Genomic DNA, 17,996 nt, shown 5'->3' on the forward strand with positions numbered 1-17,996 from the left:
GGGGGAAGAGGGGGGGCTGGACGGTAGGGGGCGAGGGTGGGCGGTGGGCTTGGGTACGCAAGATGGCGGCGTGGGGGGGCGCAGCGCCGGTGGGGACGCACGTGCGAACACAGACGCACACGCGAACACAGACGCACACATGCACTCACGAGCGCGCAATGGCGCGGCGGGGCGGGGGGGTTAGCAAAATGGCGGGGTGGGGCGGAGGGCGATGCCGGGCGGGAGGCGCGGCCTGAGGGGCGGGGCGGGGGCCGGGCTGGGAGGGCTCCGGGTGCCGCCCCGCGGCGGTCGAGGCTGGCGGGGGCTGAGGGCGGGAGCTGAGGGCTCAGCACGGAGGTACGGGCCGGCCCCGCTCCGCTCCTTCCCCCGGGGTTGGGGAGCGGCGGGAGAAGCTCGGGGCAGTGGGAGGAGGGGGGCAGAGCCCTTCCTCGACCTCGGGCCGCGCCTAAGCCCGGTGAGCTCCGTCCCATCCGCTCGGAGTCCCCGGGATTGTCCCGCACCCCTCTCACTGCTGTCAGCGCTGGCTCGCGGTCAGGTCCCCTCCACAGAGGGTCCTCCTTGCTGGTGGTCTGATCTCTGCTCAGGGTCCCCGGGGCCACCCCGCTCCCCTCTCGCTGATGTCAGCACTGATGGAGTTCGGGTCCCCTTTGCTCAGGTTCCCCATGGCTGGAGGTTGGATCCCCTCTACTCAGGGTCTCCGGGCCTATCCTGCTCCCCTTTTGCTGCTGTCGGTGCTACTAGAGTTCGGGTCTCCTCTGCTCCGGGTCCCCGGGGTTGTCCCACTCCCCTTTCGCTGCTGTCAGCGCTGATGAAGCTTGGGGCCCTCTGCTCAGGGTCCCTGTGGCCACCCCACACCTCTCTCGCTGCTGTCAGCGCAGCTGGAGCTTAGGTCCCCTCTGCTCGGAGTCTCTGGAGCTGTCCCGCTCCCCTCTTGTTGCTGTCAGTGCTGCTGGAGCTTGAGTCCCCCTTACTTGCGGTCCTTGTAGCCACCCTGCTCCCCTCTCGTTTCTGTCAGTGCAGTTGGAGCTCGGGTCCCCTCTGCTTGGCACCCCTGGGGCTGCCCCATTCCCCTCTCACTGCGCCAGCGCTGGCAGGTGGTGAAGGGGCCATGTGGGCTACAAGGGTGGTCGCAGGGCAGGGCTGTGCCATGGCTGTCTTGCTCAAGGCAGGGTTTGCGCTGAGCTCTGTGAAACTCTTTGTTTTGGGGGCTGAAGCGTTTCAAACTCCTTACTGCAGGCTTAGCCAGCACCTCAGTGCAGGCACAGATCTTTGGTCTCAAAATGCGTGTTCTTCTTGTCACTTTTTGTAAGTCTGGTCTCTAATTTGCTGACTTCATTCCTTTTGCGTTCAGGTGGATTCAGGCAGACCCCAGGAATCAGGTAGTCTTGGCTAGGACTTGGGAGCAATGTCACAACAACTTCTCTACCGTGCTCTCGTATCTGCAAAATGGCTCTCAGAAGCCATCAAGTCCCAGCAGGCTGGCTTGGCCTTGAGAATCGTGGATGCATCCTGGTATTTGCCGAAGATGAAGCGTGACCCAAAGCGGGAATTTGAGGAGCGCCACATCCCTGGTGCAGTTTTCTTCGACATTGACCAGTGCAGCGACCGTACTTCACCTTACGATCACATGTTGCCCAAGGCTAATGACTTTGCTGAGTATGTGGGGAAGCTAGGTGTGGGGAATGATTCCCATGTTGTAGTGTATGATGGCAGCGATCAAGGCCTCTTCTCGGCACCCCGGGTGTGGTGGATGTTCCGGGCCTTTGGACATGAAGCTGTCTCCCTTCTGGATGGTGGCCTGAAGAACTGGCAGCGAGAGGGGAATGCACTGAGCTCTGGGAAAAGCCAGGTAGCTCCCACTGAGTTCCACGCCTCCTTGGACAAGTCCCTGGTGAAAACATATGAAGATGTGTTAGATAACATGGATTCCCACCGCTTCCAGTTAGTGGATGCACGCGCTGCAGGACGGTTCCGGGGAATAGAGCCAGAGCCCCGAGACGGTAATGTGCTTCCTGAGACACTGGCGTATAAAAAAGGGCTTCATTTAAGGTGTCCATCAGTTTGACTCCTGTAGATCTGATGAAGGGAAATATGGTTGTCCTTTATGGGATGACACCTAAGGCAGTGTATCCACCTGTCCTCTCCCTTTGACTAGCAAATGTTGCTCGCTCTTTGAAAATTCAGGAGTGGGGAAGCAGTGCTTTCTTCTCATGAGGGGATGGGGTGAGGAATGTAACTTTCATACACCTCATAGATACTGGTTGGTCTCTTTGTGTGCTGATGCTACTCTTCCCCCTGGAAGGACCTGTGGAGGTGCTTCACTCAGTGCCTCATTAGAGTGGCTTTCTCCGATGCTGGGAAGATATTGAGGGAAATGGGAGGAGGAGAAGAGCTTGACAGGATTGTGTCTACGTGGTAACCTGAAGGTTAGAGCCAACTTTCCTGAGTCATCAGTAATATCTAGTAAAGTTTAATGAAAATAAATGTATTTGTTGTAACAACATACACTAAACAATAAATATTCCTCCCAGTGAATTAGAGAATGGGGTTAGAGAATTTGTCCCAGACGGTAGAAGTTAATTCCTGTCCATATTGCTTTTCCTCCAGGAATAGAGCCTGGTCATGTCCCTGGGTCGATGAACATCCCCTTCACTGACTTCCTCACAGAGTCTGGCTTAGAGAAGACCCCTGAGCAGATCCGCAGTCTGTTCCAGGAGAAGAAGGTGGACCTCTCGAAGCCAGTGGTAGCCACGTGTGGCTCTGGGGTCACTGCCTGCCATGTGGCTTTGGGTGCATATCTCTGTGGCAAACCAGATGTCGCTGTGTACGATGGGGCCTGGGTGGAGTGGTACATGAGGGCGCAGCCTGAAAATATTATTTCTGAAGGAAAGGGGAAGACGGTGTAGTAAGCTGCTTCGTCTCCCACCTGTACGGATTTTAGAATCATGGAATCATTAAAGTTGGAAAAGACATCTAAGATCATCAAGCCTGAAGATAATTTGCCTTGAAACAAGATTTGGAAAAGATGGGTTTAGCATTCCTGGTTAAGTGTTGTGACATTAAAGTGCTGGGTAACAAGTCCAGGCTCATGGTGCTTCAGCACTTTATCCTTACCTTTCTGCTGCGGCTTAGGAGCATGAAGATGACCTGGGCAGCCAGCTCTAAGTGACCCTGCTTGAGCAAGTGGGTGAATGAGATGTCCTCCTGAGGTCATTTTCAATCTCAGCAAATGATTCCATGACTTTTTTTATAGCATCATATGGAAGGGAGACAGTGCTGGTGGCAGTGTGGGGAAGTAATTGAGTCAAGCCAAGCTCATGAGTTGGGACATTCCACCACCTTCATTCACAAGATGGTCAGGCTTGTATAACTATGCCTCATGATCTTGTTCTGTGCCTCTGTCCTGGAAGACATCCATGCATTTTATGGCCTTTTTAAGTGCAAAACTTAGGGGAAAAGCATAGCTTTTAAAGGAGCAAATATGGCTTCCAGTTTGCCACTTAGGTTAGAGACTTGATTGGGATTTCTTCTTGCACTTGGACTCTAACTGCAATATGTACTTAGCCAGTTTTGTACCCCCATAGTCCAAAACACCTTTTGGAGTAAAAAAAAAAAAAAAAATTGGGATTAAAAGAAAGTAAATAAACCTGTGTTTCAAGGTCTTTCTACTGAATGGAGCTCATGTGAGTGTTACTTGTGTGGTTCCAGGAACTCTGTTTTATGGGATTGCTTTGTTTTGATAATTCAGATGTTTCCTTCTTCTGTTGAGTAGAACTAATTCTCTTGCCCTCAATGAGCTCTTTGGCTCAGGAAAGACAATGATGTGCCTTTGTCTTGGGATTTCTTGCCATCTTCCTCCTTTCGGTCTTCGTCCATTTGCTTTTTGGCCTAAAACTCCATGTAAGTGAGTCACAGCTTTGTTCTTCAAAGACTAGATGTCAATTTGCGTGATGAAAATGTGACTGTATGCATGTTTCCTTTCTTTCCATGAGAGTTGGAACCTTGAAAAATGTAGGGGAACTGAAACCTACGGAGAGAGACCCTACAACAGCAAGTGTTTTGCCCTGAGACCATTGTCTTATATCAGAGAGCTGAAATTCCCCTGGGTATCCCTGGCAATGTTGAAGAATTTATTCTCTCCAGGATTTTCTCCTCTCAAAAACCAAACCAAAAAGTTAATGTGTTTTCAGCCCTTGGGCTTGCAGCAACAGGTGCCTTGGACATCTGAAGATGATGGAGCCACCCTTTCTAAGGGATGCGATGGATGCATATGGTCACAGGTTCACCGGGTCTGCTCCGGGGCACTGAATAGAAGAGTTGAATCCTTTCCTATGGGAGAGTGTTCTTCCCATTTCCTCTGGCATCTGTTGGCTGCAGCCTTGGCTTCTTCCTGGGCTTGGCGTGTGTGCACACAAGTTCCATTTCCACTTGCCTCCTGTGGAGCTAGAGTTTCACTACCCAGATTATTTCTTCCTTTGTCCTCCCCGTCTGTGTGTACAGCCTGACTCTTCTTTCCACCCTTTTCAGGTGACTGAAAGCATTCAATTTCCCTACTTACATCCAGTCTAAGAACCTAGCTCTTCAGGGACTTGGGGGCTGGCTTTACAGCAAGTGCCAAGTATACAGAGTGCACGGGGATCCAAAAGGAATGACCTTTTAGTAGGCAGTGCAAGACACGGATCTAGATAAAGTAATAAACCTTTATATTTGCCAGCTTCCATTTAGTTCTTTGGGCTTAGACTTCTCAAAAGGGGTTTGCTTTGCAGGTTACAGCATGCCCTACAAATTGTTAAAAGCCTTTTGGTTCTGGATCTAATTGATGGTTTAATTGATTTTCTTCTTCTCCTTGCTAGGGAAAGATTTTCTACTCTCATGCTTTGTGAATTTGTCCACCCAGGTAATCACTGTATTTTTTAATGTTGGTAGCATCACTTTCTTTTATTCCGAGTGGGGTAGTTTTGTAGCAATTGTTTCTTCTGTGGGAAAAGAAAGTAATTGGCATATAGGACATCTGATTGCATCTGTAACTGAGGGCATTTTGAAAAACCTTTTTAAGCTGAAATATGGTGTTGATATGAAAACAAAAGGATAAGTACTCTGAGGTGACTGGCTGGGAAGAGTAGATGATGCTAAAGTCTGTGAAGGGGCCTTGCAATCTGAGCAGGAAGGGTACGAGCAGGAAGGGTACTTCTATTTAAGACACTTAAAGGTATTTGTGCAGCGTTTTCTAGTATGAGTTCTCATAGCAGGTTGTGGCTTGTGATGTCGTTTCAGTTCAGGATTTCTGGCTTTTCCCTGTGTCAGACAAACTAAGAGACTTTCACATGCTGGGTGGTTAAGGTTCAACACCCTGGGTGTGGCTGGGAGGTGAGGCTGATTTTGTCAATATGTGGCCAGGCCTCTATGTACAGGCAAACAGGAGGGCTGTGCCTGCAGTTTTTCCAGGAAAGTTTAATTATTAGAGAAAATTGACATTCTTTGAGACTTTGTTGATCTTTTGCAATGGATACAGGGGGGTGGCACTTGCACTTGTCCTTCTGAAAACATTTGGCAATGCAGCTTAAGTACTCTGTTTCTTTTTTGTTGTTGACTGGTCAGTGGGGAATGTCTGGTTCCTCTTGAGACTGAGCTGCTTTTCTCTGTCCTGTGTGTCATGGGGAGGTGTCTGGTGCAACTCAGTCATCCACTTGGAGATCGCAAACTGAGTGCAAGATTTCCCTTTCCCCTTGCTCTGCATTTAGACTGTGTGGCTCAATGATGTCTAGCAGCACCCTTCCCTTTCTCCGGTATGTGTGCCAATGTTGGCAGAACTCAAATTCTCCCGAATGAGTTTTGAACCACAAAATCTCAGCAATTCTACTGTTTCCCAGCTTTTGGCAAATCGTTTACCAGATGCTTAGCTTTGCCTTGATTTTCCCAGAGAGGAGAAATGGAGAAGGTCTTCCCCACAACAGGATATTTTGTCTTTCTAGGGTATGCCCTGTTACATCATATATAAAAATGTGTCCAAGAGTGTCTTTTGATATTCTCCCTCCTTTCGGTTGAGATCTGTTCTTATGCTGCAAGCAAAGCGCTGGGAACGTTGTGGAGACTGAGGTGATGTTTTCAAAGCTTAGAGATTGTAAAAACCTATTTTGAGCCACAGCAGGTGCTACTGGACATATGGAACGTCTGAAGAGACTTGCACTAGGACTATAAATGTTCTGCAGATCTTTATGTCCCTGACTCAGTGGGTGGGTTTCCTACATGAACTGGAAACTGGGAAGGGGAGAAATGAGTATGAGTGCAAATCACTAAAGTTCATGACTCTCCTGTGGAAAATTTGCCACGGGGAAAGGGGGATGGCATATCTTTGAAGGGATAGGGCTGATAATGGCCAAAAAGTAGCCTAAAACCCAGTCCTGGTGTAGAAAGCAGGTCACATTGACCTGTGGCTAACTCGAGACTGGAGTTTTTATAGCTCACTATGTAAACTAGAGTATTCCAGGCCAGCATGTAAACACTTTATTGGTTTATTAGTATATTTTACTATCTGTAATACTTTTGTCCTGAGGTAGTTTTGGACTATGTGAAAACAGTCTGGTCAATGGTTCTCCAACAGTAATCCCATAGTCCCCTGTTCCTCACATCATCTTCATCTGCTGCCTTCCTTTTTCTTCTCTACTGCTGCCTAGCAGTCAGGTTGCCCTGTTTCACACTTAATTTCCAGCAAAACTTTTGTTCCCCTGCGAACTTGCCCAAATCAGCCCTTCTTCTGCCAGCACTGCTGTCCCTTCCCACTAATGACATTGCATGAGCAATGGTAATCACCATTACCTGTAGGGCCTTTTCTCCTTCCTCTTGTCTCTCCTAGTCCCAGCTCACAACTAGGTGCTATGTGACTCTTTTCTTTCCTCCTCCCAGCACTCTTCCAGCAGGGGTGCTAAGTGGTGCACATACACACACAGGCTTCACACACTCTTTTGAGTGCAGGTAACAGACCACACAAAGCACGAGGACCTGGAGAAAAATTAACTCACCTGCATGTCATGGGATCTTTCTCTTCTGGCTTCAATATGCCTGGCTCAGCTGCCTGGGCTTTGCTGGCTACAAGTGAACTGTCCTTCTGCCACCCCCAAGTCCAGTGTAGAGAGTTTTCTTTTCCCAATTCACCGTTGGCTTAATGGCAAATGTCAGAGCATTACTTGTCCTCCCCTCCCCACTTCCTACACAGAAGAGAGAGATCATTTCTTCTCTGGTGGCTCGTGCCACAGTGTGTTTATTAACTAAATGATCATGCAATTTTAATCTCAGATGTGTGTTCCCTGCCTGCCAGAGTGGTGACACTATCTGTGCCAACACACAGTGATTCCGGCTCCCACTGATGCTCCACAATGCAATGATTCCTTAAGAGCAGCTCTGCAATGCGATGCATTGAATGCCATTTGCTCAGCTGACTCATCACACCACAAGTGTGTACAGAGCTGCAGTGTGTGTAGCTTTCTGCAGGTTTGCACTGCAGTCCAGCTGGCTGCTGAACCAAGAAACTCTCAGTTTTCCCCCATGCTCTGTTGTCCTTAGCTCTACTCGGTGGCTGTCCAGGTTCTCCTTCCCCAGGTCTGTCTGTGTCGTGCTTAACTGGGCACTCAGCAGGGCTGTATGATGTTACATGATCACACTGCCCCATGTAAGCTCTTGATTGCTCCTGTCCTGTTTCTGTGCGCGTATTTTATGTATAGTTATCGTCACAGCTCACGTGTTTGATGTATTTTTATCATCAAAGCAGGAGGAGCAGCCATTTGATTATTTAAATTTATTTCTCCTCTGTTATATTGCTTGATTTTAATGGACCTTAACAAGGGCATGCTAGTTGCTTCTCAGACCTGTGTCTAGTGATGCTCTGCAAATCAGGCTGATATTTAGCCTACACCACTGATACATCATAGAATTTCAGTTGGTAACTCATCCCAGACTGATTTCTTCCTAAGGAGGATTTTCCCATACTATGGCGAATGCCCTGGTTAGGGGTGGTCTGGTAAATTTTGTGCTGTATGATGTTGCAGAAAAGACGGGATTGGAAGTGATGTACCTTGACCTCTTTCCTTACTCATGGTAAACCTCCTCAGATTTACCAACTAACCTTTCACACCATGGTCCTGGGGTGAGTAAGACTTGAAGTGCTGGTCACATATGGAGGCTGGTGTTGGTGGAAGAAGATGTGCTCTGACTGAGGACCATCTCTGAGCTGAGAGCAGCACTGGCATGGGAGAGGTTGGGAGAGAATCATGCAGAATGGTCAGGGTTAGAAGGAACCTCTGGAAACAACTAGTCCAGCCCCGCTGCTAAAGCAGGTTCACCCAGAGTAGGCTGCACAGGATTGTGTGCAGGCAAGCGTTGAATATCTCCAGAGAAGGAGACTCCAGAGAAGGCATCAAAACCAAGATGTTGGGCCTAAAAAAGAGGAATAGGCCGAGGGCCTGTGAGAGGAGGAATGGGAAACAGAGTGAACCCTTGATAGAAGAAGGAAGAAAACAAAGGCAGGGCAGATTTATTGGAGGGGGAGATAAGAGGCTAGAAGGCTGCCATTCCCAACCTCTGCATTGCTATTGGAGAGCCACAGTGTTCACCTTAATTCTCCACTGGAGCTACAGCCTGGACAGACAGGGTCTTGCATTCCTTGCACACCAGTGCAGGGCAGAGCTCTAGGATTTTTCATGGTTTGACTCAGAGACAGGAATAGGAGGGCAGAAGTCTCGCAATCCAGAGCTGCGTTGCACTATGTGATTCTTCAGCTCAGGTCAGTGTTTGAGCATCTTTGATGTATGCCACAGCTCAGTGGAGACTGGTCCAAGGGCTAGGCACTAATCTGGGCCAAAGTCTGCTCCATACAGATAGGTAAAAATAATTGTTCATCTTCTCAATGTCATTTGTCATTCAAGTGCTGTCCAGCTCCTGATTTAAATTCAAGGAGATCCAGAGTTGTTTGAATTTACAACCTGCAGCAGCTGAATTGTTTTTGTGCTTAAATTAGCTGGAGGTCAGCAATCTAGAAACCTTTTCCTAGTTACCCTTTCTTCCCTTCCTCCCCTTTGCACTCCTCTCAGAAGGAGCAAAGTACAGTCACACCATATTTGTGAAGGAAGTTCTGGGTGATTTGGGGGGAGGGTGACATTGCCTTCATGTTCTGTAATGATAGAAGTGAGTGATTTATAAGTATAGAAGGGGGAAGAATAAAAAGAAAGTGAATATAAGAGTATAATATAATCTTACTCTTTATCCACCCTCCTCTCCAATAAATCCGTACTTCAAAAGACACAAAGATCTAAGTGCAAGAACAATAAAGTGTCTGCAGGGCACCACGACATCTCTGCAGTGCTGCACTGCTCTGGCAAGAAAGATCCAGAAAGTTGCTTAGGGGAAGAAAGACTTCATTCAGGGGAAACATCAACCTTTTATTTCCATTCCTTATACACTCAAGCTGCTGGCAAGCACGGTTGTGCTTGAGTGGGAGTGGGAGAAGCAGAACTGCTGGAGAGAGAGTTGGTTCGGTTTGTGTGCGTACCAAGGAGTGCATTTGAACAGTCCTATGGGGTGTGAGTTGCTGAGCTCCAGGCTTGGCCTGCGGGAGCCAGTGGCAAAAGGCAGAGCTGGATTTGTGTACGGCAAGATTGGCACATTGGCCTCAGTGGGAGATACGTTCGTGGGGCAGAGGTAAAACTCTACACAGAGAGTTGACCAAACACAAACAGGGATTGGCAGGGAAGGATGCAAGTTGTTTGTCTGGTGTGGTTTATGCTGGTGGGGCAGCACTAGAGGGGGTGTGTGCTGAGTCAGCAATTCTTCTGAGCTGGAAGAAAAATCATTCCTGCCCCTGCCAACATTTCAAGCAGATCGACGATACAGTTCCCAGAAGTGTCCCTACATATGTTAGCAAGAAGGCAACTGTCTGCACATTTGGCAGCAGGAACAGCGTGGCAACTTATGCAGCAATGAGCTGCAAGCTTGTGGTAATGGATCTCTTGAAAGGAAAGATGTGGAGTACAGCACTGAGGGGCTTAAATCTGCTAATTGCCAGGGAGCAGGTTGTTCTTCCTGACTCCAAGAAACCTTGCAGGCAATACCCAGGACTGGAAGCCGTCAGACTACCAGCCACAGGGCTGGAATCGTGCAGTGGGGTGCAGCCCCCTCATTGCAGGAACAGGGGGCTGGGAAAACTACACTTCCCAGCACCCTTTTGTGCACGTCCCTGCAAACTACAGTTCCCAGAAATTTATAAAGGGCCAGAGAGGATGTCTATGAAAATAAATGCTGACAATTTTTGCATAACACCTCCAAGGTGCCTTGCTTAGCGAAAACGGTAACAGTGGAAAAGCCAGGGAGCATCAGAGCTCCGGAGATGTAGGTTTGCTCCCCCCCCCCTCAATAGCCGCAGCTGTATCCTCCAGCACAGAGGATCCTTGGGAAGGATCCTGGCTCCCGGGAAACACGGCTGCTGCGAAGGGAAGAGTCGGATAAACTACAGATCCCGGCATTCTCTTGCAGGCAGCACCTGCGGCAGCCCCTGAACGCCAGGGGTGTGGGGGGGGATGAGGATGAGGATGAGGATGGAGGGCGGGGAGGAGATGCAGGGCGCCGTAGGGCTGCGCTGCACCTGGGGCGTCCCACCGCGTGCGGGCACCCAGGCCAAGTGGGTGAGGCTCAACGTGGGGGGCACCGTCTTCCTCACCACCCGGCAGACCCTGTGTCGGGAGCAGAAATCTTTCCTGTGTCGCTTGTGCCAGGGTGAGGATCTGCAGTCGGACCGGGTAAGGCAGCTGGGTTGCCTCCCGCACCGTGCGCCACCGAGCGTGGGGAGGGATGCCGGGAAGGAGCCAGACTCCAGCAGCTGCAGGAGAAGTGGGGATGGAGCCAGACCCCAACAGCTGCAGGAGGGATGCAGGGGTGGAGCCAGACCCCAACAGCTGCAGGAGGGATGTAGGGATGGAGCCAGACCCCAACAGCTGCAGGAGGGATGCAGGGGTGGAGCCAGACCCCAGCAGCTGCAGGAGAGATGGGGATGGAGCCAGACCCCAACAACTGCAGGAGGGGTGCAGGGATGGAGCCAGACTCCAACAGCTGCAGGAGTAACTGAATGAAAAATGCCTCCTCTTTCTCCCCACTCTCCCAGGAAGGATTTCCCCTTGCCAGATGCCACCTTGCTGTGTTGTAGCCTGGCCCGTCTTCCTGAGCTGGGGAAAAGAGACGACGTCTCCCCTCTACCCATGTTCTCCCACCTGTTTATCACCCCACATGCCTTGAGTCTGATCTCCCAGCTGTATCTGCCCCTCTCTGCTTTTTCACACCAGGCCTTGATGCTCGCTTGCAGAAGGATATTGCATCCTGTTTTTCTGGCTTTCTCAGCTGGGTTGGTCCATGCTGAGGTGGGCACGCTGACTATACCAATACAGGAGTTAAAATCCAAGATAGGCTGACTTGGCTATGGACTCTCAGGGGGCCATAGTTTCCAAGGAAAATGGTGGATGTTTTTGCTTAGATTTATATTTTCCTGTGTTCTGGAGCATTTGAGGGTCAGTTACAAGTTTCCCATTGGATTTTTCTCCTTGTAATCTATCTCTGTTGTTAGGATGAAACTGGTGCATACTTAATAGACCGTGACCCCACTTACTTTGGACCCATCCTGAATTTCCTCCGCCACGGGAAGCTGGTTCTGGATAAAGATATGGCTGAAGAGGGTGAGTCTTAGAGCTCAGAAACTTTGCACTGAACATTGCTGCTATAGTAGGACTTGTTGAGCTTGTCACTCATGCTGCTTTTTGTTGATATGGGGAGATTTCAGAGGGCTGTCCCTGCAGTTCTTTGAAAGCATACCAATGCTCCTTTTACTATAGGAGTTTGGAGCATGTGAGGAGGGCATCCTACAGGCATTGTGGCTTCCCAGCTGTTCCTTTAGCAGAGATGTAATCAAGACAGAAGTAGGCAAGAACTTTCAGTCTCAATAAACCATTTTATTACTTGTTCCGCATCCGCTTTTAACCAGGCTCTATGACTGAGTGTTTCTAATTAGGAATGAAAACCCAGAAGACCAAACAAAACCAAGCTCATCTCTTCTACTGAAGAGATAATAAAGAACATCATTAATCAGTGGTATGAAATGTCTGCTACTAGTGCTCTGATGGGTTGTGGACTGCAGCAGTTCCAGTGGAGTGAGCCAGACAAACCAATCCCTCATTTGAGGTTGACAGGGGGTTCCCATAGGATAACTCAGTAACTCCACAGTGTTCCCAGCCAGCACTCCCCAATGCCTCGTTATTTTTTGGATGCTAGAGTCTAACAAAGAGCCAATTCCAAAGGCAGGCTGTGCTGTCCAATCCTTGCCAAGCACAGTTTCTGCACGTTCATTAGTCTTCTTGCCTGACTCTCTCTTACATATTTTCACCTAATGCAAGGAAAAGTTTCCTTCAGAATTGTCTTATGTGTTATAATGCAAAAAATACATCTAAGCAATGGTACAGATTTATAATGAACACAATTCTGAGGTGCTTCCTTACTTGATAGTTCTTGCAATTCTGAGGTCAGACAGAGTTTATCCACAGGTTTTAACATCAAATCTGAAGCATAAATGTGAGTCCCATTCATACCTTAACACTATCTTTTGTTCCTGCTGTGGACACTCAGGCTGGCCTAAAACTAACTCATTAGATGATTCACAGCTGAATGAGGGACTCAGAAGAGGTCTGCGTGTGTCAGGTAGTGAAGATTTAATCTTCCCCACCAGCATTGTCTTTGTACTGCCCTGGGTCATGGGAGTGTTGGCTCCTAGCCACCTTTTCCTCACTGACCCTCTGGGAACCCACCTCCCTTTCCCTGAAGGCTTATTAGCAAACAGGTGAGTCTTTGTGGTCCTTCTCTCTTTCTTTCCCAGGGGTCTTAGAAGAAGCTGAGTTCTATAACATTGGTCCTTTAATCCGAATAATCAAAGATCGACTGGAGGAGAAGAACTACACAGTAACTCAGGTATGAAGAGAAGTGGCAAGGAAAGACAGAGTAGGATGTGTGAAAGAACTAACATGGAAAGGGAGAGGTGAATCTAGAGGGAGAGCAGACTAAGTGAATCTAGAGGGAGAGAGAGACTTAGAGGGAGAAGTAGGATGGGATAGAAAAAAGCAACTACTGAGAATTTATGTGCTCATGTCTGCATAGCAAAATCTTTCTATAGCGTAGAGAAATCTGGAGGGAAAAGGTGAAGAGATGCTTGTGTAAGAGTCAAATGTGGACAATGAGGCACAAGGAATCAGTCCTGTAGCACAATTCCATCTTGTCCTGCCCGATAACCTTTTCAAATCTGTTTTCTAGGAGTGTTAGCTCACATCTCACTTTTCATCTTGTCTGCCTCAGGTTGTAAGCCTCCACCAGCAGAGTCACTTTGTGCTTGCAAAACCTCATCAGCATTTGTGGCTGACTTTGTAACGACAAATGCAAACTCCCCATCAAAAGAGCCCAGTATCTTCTGGGGACAATGCAGGAAATTCTCAGATTCGTTCACTCTCTTCATAAGAGATACTGTTGTTCTTGGTCCCGACAACACCATAGTAGGAAGTTGGGTTGTGGTTTCCACTCCCTTCCAGCCTGGGACATGGGGAAGAGGAAAGGTCTGTCAAGGAGGGGTACTACCGTTTCCTTCTGCAGGAAGGCAACAGCTTTTAGCATCTGACTGTTGTCAACATGCTCTGTGATTTTGCTGTCAGGTGCCTCCTAAGCATGTCTACCGTGTGCTACAGTGCCAAGAAGAAGAGCTCACTCAGATGGTTTCCACTATGTCGGATGGATGGCGCTTTGAGCAGGTATGGAGGAGTTTTGTTTTGGGGAAAAGATCATGGATACCATACAGTCCCCAGACAAGTCACTTTCCCTTTCTGAGAATATTTGGTCAGTAATTGATGGAGCCGTCACACTGGTTCTCTCTTGTCCATTCAGTAGAAGTTTAGAGGATACTGTGTGAAGTTAAGCTGTTTGGCACCGTGCCTGACTCCTCTCCTGGCTCTCTGTGCTGCCTCCTCAGTTTCATTATGAGGCCTTTCTATTTAGGGTAGGGCTTGGAGTCCATGCTGCACACTGGTCTTTCTGCCTTGCTCCCCAGGTGAAGTGGATATTTGCAGTAACATGCACTTGTGCACTTGTGATTCTTGCTCTCTTCTTTTCTAGCTTGTGAACATTGGGTCATCATACAACTATGGGAACGAGGATCAGACAGAATTCCTATGTGTGGTCTCCAAAGAGTTGTACAACTCCCCCAGTGGCCTGAGCTCTGAGCCCAGCCGCAAAGCTAAGGTGAGACCAACTTTGCTATGGCCCTATGCCTGTTGACTATGACATCCTTTGCTCTTGTTTACTCCATCTTTCTTTCCTTTCTCTGCTGCGACTGGTGGGGCACCTCAGTGATGAAATAAAGGGCTTGTCCTGGTGTTCAGAACCATAGCATTATACCCATTGCCCAAAGGGAGAAGTGCGAGTGTTGAGAGTGGTGGTGCCCAGCTATGTGTGGCAAATGGCTTTAGCAAATGAACTTGGCACTTCTCATGCTACTTTAACATTCCCCTCATGCCTCCTCATGACCATGCTGTGTATATCACTCTGCTGCTAGGATGTGATTTCCTTGAAGGTTTTGCGAAGTTCTCTTTCCTTTGGCTGAGTCCCAGTGTAAGGTACAGGACACCACGTGCTCCCCTTTGGAGGGAAGGGCAGAAACATGTGGCAGTGCATGACAGTCTCTAGACACCTAGGACAGAGGAAGGAGCACTGGCAATTGTTAGCAGTTGTTGGGCAGTGGGATCCACCACTTGTAAGTGGGTTAGATAGCCCCGACGTGATGCTCCAGAGGAAGACAAGTCTCTTTGCTCCCCGGCCCAGAGCTGTCTTGGCCATGGGGAAAGGTCCCTTCCTATTCCAAAGTCTTGACCATTGTTTTATTCACTTATGTGTCAGAAATAACTGCCATGGCTCATCTTGCAAGTATCTCCACTCTTTCTTCCCTTTGTCCTGCATGCTGGGCCACAGAGCACAGAGGAGAACCTGGAGGAGGAAGAGCAGGAGGTGGAGGAGGAGTCAGAGGCAGAAGCAGAAGCAGAGGAGAAAGGTGCAGCAAGTCCTTGAGGAAAATGATAAAAATACTCCCCCAAGCATAGACCCATCCACCTTTCTGGTGAGAACTCACAGCTAGTAGCAGGGAAGGATTAGAGCAGGTGTGGGGTGTGGGGACAGTCCTCTCTAGGAGCCGGAGTCTCTCTGGAGATAAAGCTGACAGGGGAGAGTTGTTACTGTGGCTGCTGCTTTGTATTTTAAACTGTTTGATTTATTTATGATTATATTTTTATTTGCAGACTGTCTAAACTCTTTCTTCCTCCGGATCCTACCTCCTACACCCCTCCTTGTCCATCCCAGCACTATCATCTGCATCCCACTCCACCCTGCACCCCAGCCTCCAGCATTCTTCCCTCTGCCCTCTTTGCACCCCAGGGCTCAGAGTGGTCCCTGCCTGGAGCCATGTCTCTCTTTGCTCCTCACTTTTCCTCCTCTGCAGGTATGTTACCTGTCCACACTCTCAGCTCCTGCCAGCCTGAGCTCTGCATGAGTGAATCACTTCCCTCTTGTGGGTATGGCCCTGGTTTGTAGAGCTTGGGTAGGGGAAGGAGGGAGGGGAGGTTGACTCATCCCCAAGGTGGCTTTTCTGATTCTCATCCTATGTGTGCCTTTACCCACCAAGCAGGCCCTACAGCTCCGGACCAGAGGCTCTGGCAGCAAAAAGCGTGCAGCTGGGAGAAGTGAAGAGGAGTGGAAATGAATGCAAAGCAGTCAGGGGTGGCATGGGGAAGGGAGGGAAGTCTGCCACGTGTCTGCCTGACACACATGCCAGATCGCTTCTCCAGGCTGCCGTCCGCAGTTCCTTTGCCTGTCAGCCCAAGAGCAGTTTGCAGAAGGCAGCCTGTGATTTTCCCCTCCCTGCTCTTGTTTTGCTGGGCTTTCCCCCCCACCAACTATGCCAGGGTGAAAGTGCAGTGGGAGAGGGTGGCGAAGGAAGAGCAAAAGTGGTCAGTCCCCACTGCAGATGTTCTTGCAGCTGTGAGCAAAATGAATCTCTGTGCTCTGCTTCCTGCTCGAGGAGGCTGCCTGGCTGGCATGTGTGTGGCTGGGTACAGAAAGTTTTAGAAGGACGATTCCCTCATACTGAAAACTGGTTTTTTTTTAAACTATAGGTGTTCAGTGCCCCTGTCCGTCCTGGTGAAGGGCACCTGTTTGCTGGCTGACATTCATTTTTCCCTCTGTTTGAGAGCCTCTTTGTCCATGGCTGTGGGACCTGAATGTCATTTTCTTTAGAAGTCAGTGTATGTTAATCACACAGGCTTTCCGTTCATTTTTCTCTGTTCTCCCACCCTCACTCTTCATCTCTCTTCTTTTTCTTCCATTCTCATTTCCTCTGTCATTTCTCTTTTTCCTGTTTCTCACTCTCCCCTCCATGCTCAATCTCTTTTTCTTTTTCCTGCCGTTGATTTTGTTTCTCTCTTTCTCTCTCTTTCTCTAGCTGTTACAAGCCAAAGGTTTGAGGATGTGATCCTGACATTCCACTCCAGCCTTTTAATTTCTGATTTACATCTTTATTTTTATGCTGCAGTGCACGGAACCCCCTTGCCCTGCAGTGACACTCCCCAGAACTCTTCACAGGCAGAAATTCTTTTTCACAAACTCCCCTCGGAGGCCTGAGCCTCTGCCCTGGAGGAAGGCAGATGCTCCAAGGAGCCCCTGGGCTACTGTAGAAGCTGAAGCCCACAGCCCCCTCCCATGCCTAGCAGTCTGGCTTTCCTTAATGTCACAGTGGCCCCTGCTGGGGACATCGGTGATCTGCCACTGCAGCCTGCTGTTCTTTCCTGAACACCCTGGATGCAACCTAGGTGATGGCAGGGACCAGTCCTGGCCCTTTTTGCTGTTGTAGGCAGCTGGTCTGGGCTTGTGGCCAGAGGGCAAGTGCAGAGCCACTGTCCTTTTCTGGGCCATCTGCACTGTTCCTGGGGTGTCCCTGTGCTGGGCATCACACTCCTTGGTGCCTCCCTCCCTGTCCCCCAGTGCAGCCCTGTGTCAGCAGGGTGAGGAGGAGACTGGCATGCTGCCCGGGTACCGGGAACACGCTGGCACTTGATGTCGTGTCTGCTTAGCATGAGGAGATCCCTGACTTGGAGAGTGGGGTGTTTGCTTCACTGCTCTGTCTGAGGACACTGAGTTGTAACTCCTGAATAAAATTCACAGTCTGTTCTTCCTTGCTGCCTCTCATTTCAAGTGACAGAAATTTGGTGCTGGTAGAAGAGAGTAGGAGCTGGGGAAGGGGAGTTTGAATTTGTCACCTGGAGCCAACAGAAGCTGCTTGTGCTATGCCTGTCTTCCAGCAGCATCTGTGCTGCATCCCCATTGCTGGGCTACAGAACAGGTTTGATTGTTGGTATCTGCACCCCTAAATTATAACAATAAGCAAAGACTACCTGTCACAGAATCACAGAATCACAGAATCACAAGGTTGGAAAGGACCCATTGGATCATCGAGTCCAACCATTCCTAACACTCCCTAAACCATGTCCCTAAGCACTTCATCCACCCGTTCCTTAAACACCTCCAGGGAAGGTGACTTGACCACCTCCCTGGGCAGCCTGTTCCAGTACCCAATGACTCTTACTGTGAAGAATTTTTTTCTGATATCCAACCTGAACCTCCCCTGACGGAGCTTCAGGCCATTCCCTCTAGTCCTGTCCTCTGTCACTTGGGAGAAGAGGCCAGCTCCCTCCTCTCCACAACCTCCTTTCAGGTAGTTGTAGAGAGTAATAAGGTCTCCCCTCAGCCTCCTCTTCTCCAGGCTAAACAACCCCAGCTCTCTCAGCCGCTCCTTGTAAGACTTGTTCTCCAGCCCCCTCACCAGCTTTGTTGCTCTTCTCTGGACACGCTCCAGAGCCTCAACATCCTTCTTGTGGTGAGGGGTC

General features: G+C 49.3%; 2 protein-coding genes across 6 annotated transcripts; both read left to right on the forward strand.

The window, feature by feature from the left end:
• The first annotated feature begins 255 nt into the window (after positions 1-255).
• On the forward strand, positions 256-3,673 carry MPST (mercaptopyruvate sulfurtransferase). The gene is made up of 3 exons (XM_054066294.1): positions 256-336; positions 1,352-2,000; positions 2,608-3,673. Exons 2-3 carry the CDS (start codon positions 1,406-1,408, stop codon positions 2,904-2,906), a joined length of 894 nt encoding a protein of 297 aa, XP_053922269.1. The 5' UTR covers positions 256-336; positions 1,352-1,405; the 3' UTR covers positions 2,907-3,673.
• A 6,880-nt stretch (positions 3,674-10,553) lies between these two features.
• Positions 10,554-17,479, forward strand: KCTD17 (potassium channel tetramerization domain containing 17). Of its 5 annotated transcripts, none has more exons than XM_054066270.1 (8): positions 10,554-10,784; positions 11,603-11,711; positions 12,655-12,726; positions 12,902-12,993; positions 13,725-13,820; positions 14,182-14,307; positions 15,034-15,178; positions 16,556-16,693. In XM_054066270.1, exons 1-7 carry the CDS (start codon positions 10,566-10,568, stop codon positions 15,127-15,129), a joined length of 810 nt encoding a protein of 269 aa, XP_053922245.1. In that variant the 5' UTR covers positions 10,554-10,565; the 3' UTR covers positions 15,130-15,178; positions 16,556-16,693. The 5 variants fall into 5 exon arrangements, with proteins under 5 accessions (XP_053922245.1, XP_053922238.1, XP_053922233.1 ...); XM_054066263.1 differs by lacking the exon at positions 16,556-16,693 and adding an exon at positions 15,357-15,507; XM_054066258.1 differs by lacking the exons at positions 12,655-12,726; positions 15,034-15,178 and adding an exon at positions 15,418-15,556 and having other exon boundaries at positions 16,556-17,479.
• Positions 17,480-17,996: the final 517 nt, after the last annotated feature.

The sequence above is a fragment of the Cuculus canorus genome, chromosome 1 (genome assembly GCF_017976375.1).
Source record: "Cuculus canorus isolate bCucCan1 chromosome 1, bCucCan1.pri, whole genome shotgun sequence".
Taxonomy (NCBI): Eukaryota; Metazoa; Chordata; class Aves; order Cuculiformes; family Cuculidae; genus Cuculus; species Cuculus canorus.